Source organism: Sinocyclocheilus grahami, unplaced genomic scaffold, assembly GCF_001515645.1.
Source record: "Sinocyclocheilus grahami isolate Dianchi unplaced genomic scaffold, SAMN03320097.WGS_v1.1 scaffold3216.1, whole genome shotgun sequence".
Lineage (NCBI taxonomy): Eukaryota > Metazoa > Chordata > Actinopteri > Cypriniformes > Cyprinidae > Sinocyclocheilus > Sinocyclocheilus grahami.
In genome coordinates this window covers 1-3,266 of record NW_015508373.1, presented here as the reverse complement: position 1 = coordinate 3,266, position 3,266 = coordinate 1, and the positions used below count along the sequence as shown (strand labels likewise).

The following is a 3,266-nucleotide window of genomic DNA, read 5'->3' as shown; positions in this document are numbered from 1 at the left end:
ACATCATCAGGGCGGAAAGTTTGGGTATGGTCAGGCTTTCTATTATGTAAGAGTTTGTCACAAGTTAAGCTGCATTGCCAGCATACTTGCACTTCACACAGCTGGTCTTAAAACTGAGGTTAAAATGAGCAGTGCTGTTTTGAAACAATATTTATAGTAAGTTAGTAAGTTGAAATGTTGTTCAAAAATAGGATGGGAATCAACCACATTGCATATAATTAGAAGTTATTTTCCTAAAACCTAGTGACCTGCCTACCTAGATAGCATTTTAGGTGTGCCAGAGAGGTGAAGGCTGTTCCAAAAGGTAGGTTGCATAATTATAATTATTCTGCCTTCTAAGAAACCTTCTTTTTGGCCACATTTTATTGCAGCAGTCATGGAGAAGGCAATTCCAGAGTGCGTCACAGAAAGTTCAACATAATTAAAAAATTTACTCAGGTCATCAGCTCATTAGAGACTCCAAACTGAAATGGGTGTGTGAGCCAAGAGAAGGGCTGGGCGACTCTGGCTCTCGAAAACCCACTGTTCTGCAGAGTTTAGTTCCAGCCCTGATGGAACTCACCTGTCTGTAGGTTCCTAGTACCCGAAGAACTTGATTAGCTGGTTAAACTTGGCAGGAAAGTGCATCTTGAGGTCCAGAGTTGCCCACCTCTGATGTAAAGCAGTGGTTCCCCACCACTTTCCTGGAATCCCACCAACACTGCACATTTTTGCATGTCTGCTGATTATCCATCAGCTCATTAGTAGAGACTCCAAGACCTAAAATGTGTGTCTCAGACAAAAGAGACTGCATAATGTCCAGTGTTGGAGGGCTCCTGGAATGTGGTTGGAAACCACTGATGTAGAGAAGGGCTGGGCTCACTTTCAAAGGCTCACTGTCCCGTCGACCAGGGGTGTCCAAACCTGCTTCTGGAAGGCTAGCGTCCTGCAGAGTTTAGCTCCATTATTTTTGGAAGTTTCTAGTGAGTCTGAAAACCTTGATTAGCTGGTTCGGGTGTGTTTGATTAGGGTTGGAGCTAAACTCTGCAGGACAGTGACTCTCCAGGAGCAGAATTGGACACTCCTGCTGTAGAGTTTAGCTCCAACTCTGTTAAACCTTACTTGTCTGTAACTTTCTAGTAATCCTGAAGAACTTGATTAGCTTGTTCAACTCTTCAGGAAAGTGGATCTTGAGGTCCAGAGTTGCCCACCCCTGATGACGAGTGTTCCAAATCAGTTTATGACAGGGGTGTCCAATCCTCCTCCTGGAGGCTCATATTCTAGACCAGGGGTTCTCAACTCTGGCCCTTGAGGTCCACTTTCCTGGAGAGTTTAACTCCAACCCTAATCAAACACACCCGAACAAGCTAATCAAGATCTTCAGGAATGCTAGAGAGTTATAGGTAGGTGAGTTTGATCAAGGTTGGAGCTAAACTCTGCAACAAAGTGGATCGCAGGCCAGAGTTGAGAACCTCTGTTCTAGACGAGTTTATCTCCAGCCCTAATTAAACACACCTTGACCAGCTAATGAAGGTCTTCAGCAAGGCATTTCACTAGGTTTTGGAATACTAGATACTTCTACTTGCCTGTCAGGGCTTCTTAAAGGTTCAGGACCATCTTAAAGGTTAAATTCCTTGTTTCTAACATTGTGTGTTTCTTTCGGTTCAGATCTGATTGTGCTACAGTCGGACTGTATTAGCTCTGCTAGTGGTGTGAAATCTGACAGTCCCGGGGCACAAAAGAAAAGCCCAGGAGAGGGTGGAAGTGGAAGCAGTGTGATTGACAAGATCAAGTCTCCAGGAACAGTGCGACGGCTTTCTATGAAGATGCGTAAGCTTCCGGAACTAAGACGGAAGCTTAGCCTACGCTCATCCCGTAATCAGCGCAACGGACAAGGGAATGCCGGCAGTGCACCGGGAGCGTCCGATGAGGCTTCACCACCAAATGCACGCAAGGAATCGTCCAACGTCATCAGCAAGTATCACCTGGATTCCAGTGCTCCCGCAAGGCCAAGGCGTCGATCCTCTCGAACGCGTTCTGCTAGTAAAGGAGGATATCTTAGTGATGGAGACTCACCAGAACTCTTGCCAAAGCAGGGCTCGGGTCAGGGGTCAAAAGGGTCACCTACACCACCACCGCACCATGGACCACAGGATTCACTTGCTGTGGCAGACGCAGAGTCGTTCCGCTTGTACTCGCTGGCAGATCATCCTCGCTGCGCACAGAGACTGTCAGGGCTGCTCACGGTGCATCTGCTGGGCGTCGATGAGCTGCTACGATCCCCTCGGAACGACGCTACTAAAGAAGTCTTCTGTGCCATTCAAGTGGACGGGGTGACCCGAGCTCGAACATCCCTGCTCACCTGTCGAGGGGCGTGTCTCCCACTAAACCACACCTTTAACCTGGAGCTCGAGAGGGCGCGGTTGCTCAAACTGGTCATTTTGACGCCAACGAATGCCAGCGGAAACGACGCCTCTGCCGCGCTTGCTGCTACCGCACGTAACCGGGTGTGCTGTCTGGGTGCTGTGGCTATACCGCACCTCTTCAAGGGTAAGAGAACAGCTTATTTGCAAATCAAGTCACAAGGTGAAGCCAATAGTTCCCACTTTAAGTTCTGATTGGATGAGCCGGTTTTAAGCTGTTTTAAGATTGCAAGTACATCAGTTGAATTCTATAGTGACTCGACTTCAGGTTTAGCCTTACAACCCCCTTAAAGTTGGCACGTAATCTATTTTCTAAATGATCTTATTGTGAACAATTCATCCATGCATTTGTTTCATTTTAAAAGAAATGTTTTGACCTCTTAATTTTTAATCAAGATGTCACAATCTTCTTTTTGGTGACGCATCCCAGACTTCTCCAATCATTTAGTCCTCATTAACCCCGCCCCATTCAGCTCTGCTTCCATCCAATCAACAGCCGGTAGATTGAACCAAGTCCTGCCCAACATTTTTTATTTTTCAATAGTGTTGTCAAAAGTACCGACTTCGGTACCAGTCGGTACTGAAATTTAAAAAATGTCCATTACCCGCTAACATTTGAGCGCTGTTGAGCCGATTCTTAAACACTGCTGATTGGCCAATGTGTTCACAATGTGGATCAATATTTACTGAGAAATACACTATTTTGTAGAGGGGGGGGGGGGGCATAAAAATGAACAAAGAACGGTTTAAAAAAAAGAACAGTTTGGATATTAAGATATTAAATGAATATTACGATATCTTTAATACTTCTTGAGTTACAGCCATAGAAACTTTGGGGGGGAAAAAATACTTAAAGTGCTTTTT

At 45.6% G+C, this 3,266-nt stretch overlaps 1 protein-coding gene across 1 annotated transcript in view; it reads left to right on the top strand.

Moving 5' to 3' along the window:
- The window catches only part of LOC107576102 (rho GTPase-activating protein SYDE2-like), a 16,037-nt gene extending 13,440 nt beyond the window's left edge, over positions 1-2,597 (top strand). Inside the window, exons 3-4 of the mRNA XM_016262360.1 lie at positions 1-24; positions 1,648-2,597. Coding sequence (XP_016117846.1) covers positions 1-24; positions 1,648-2,597 — 974 coding nt within the window. The remainder of the gene's footprint in view (positions 25-1,647) is intronic.
- The last annotated feature ends 669 nt before the right edge of the window (positions 2,598-3,266 follow it).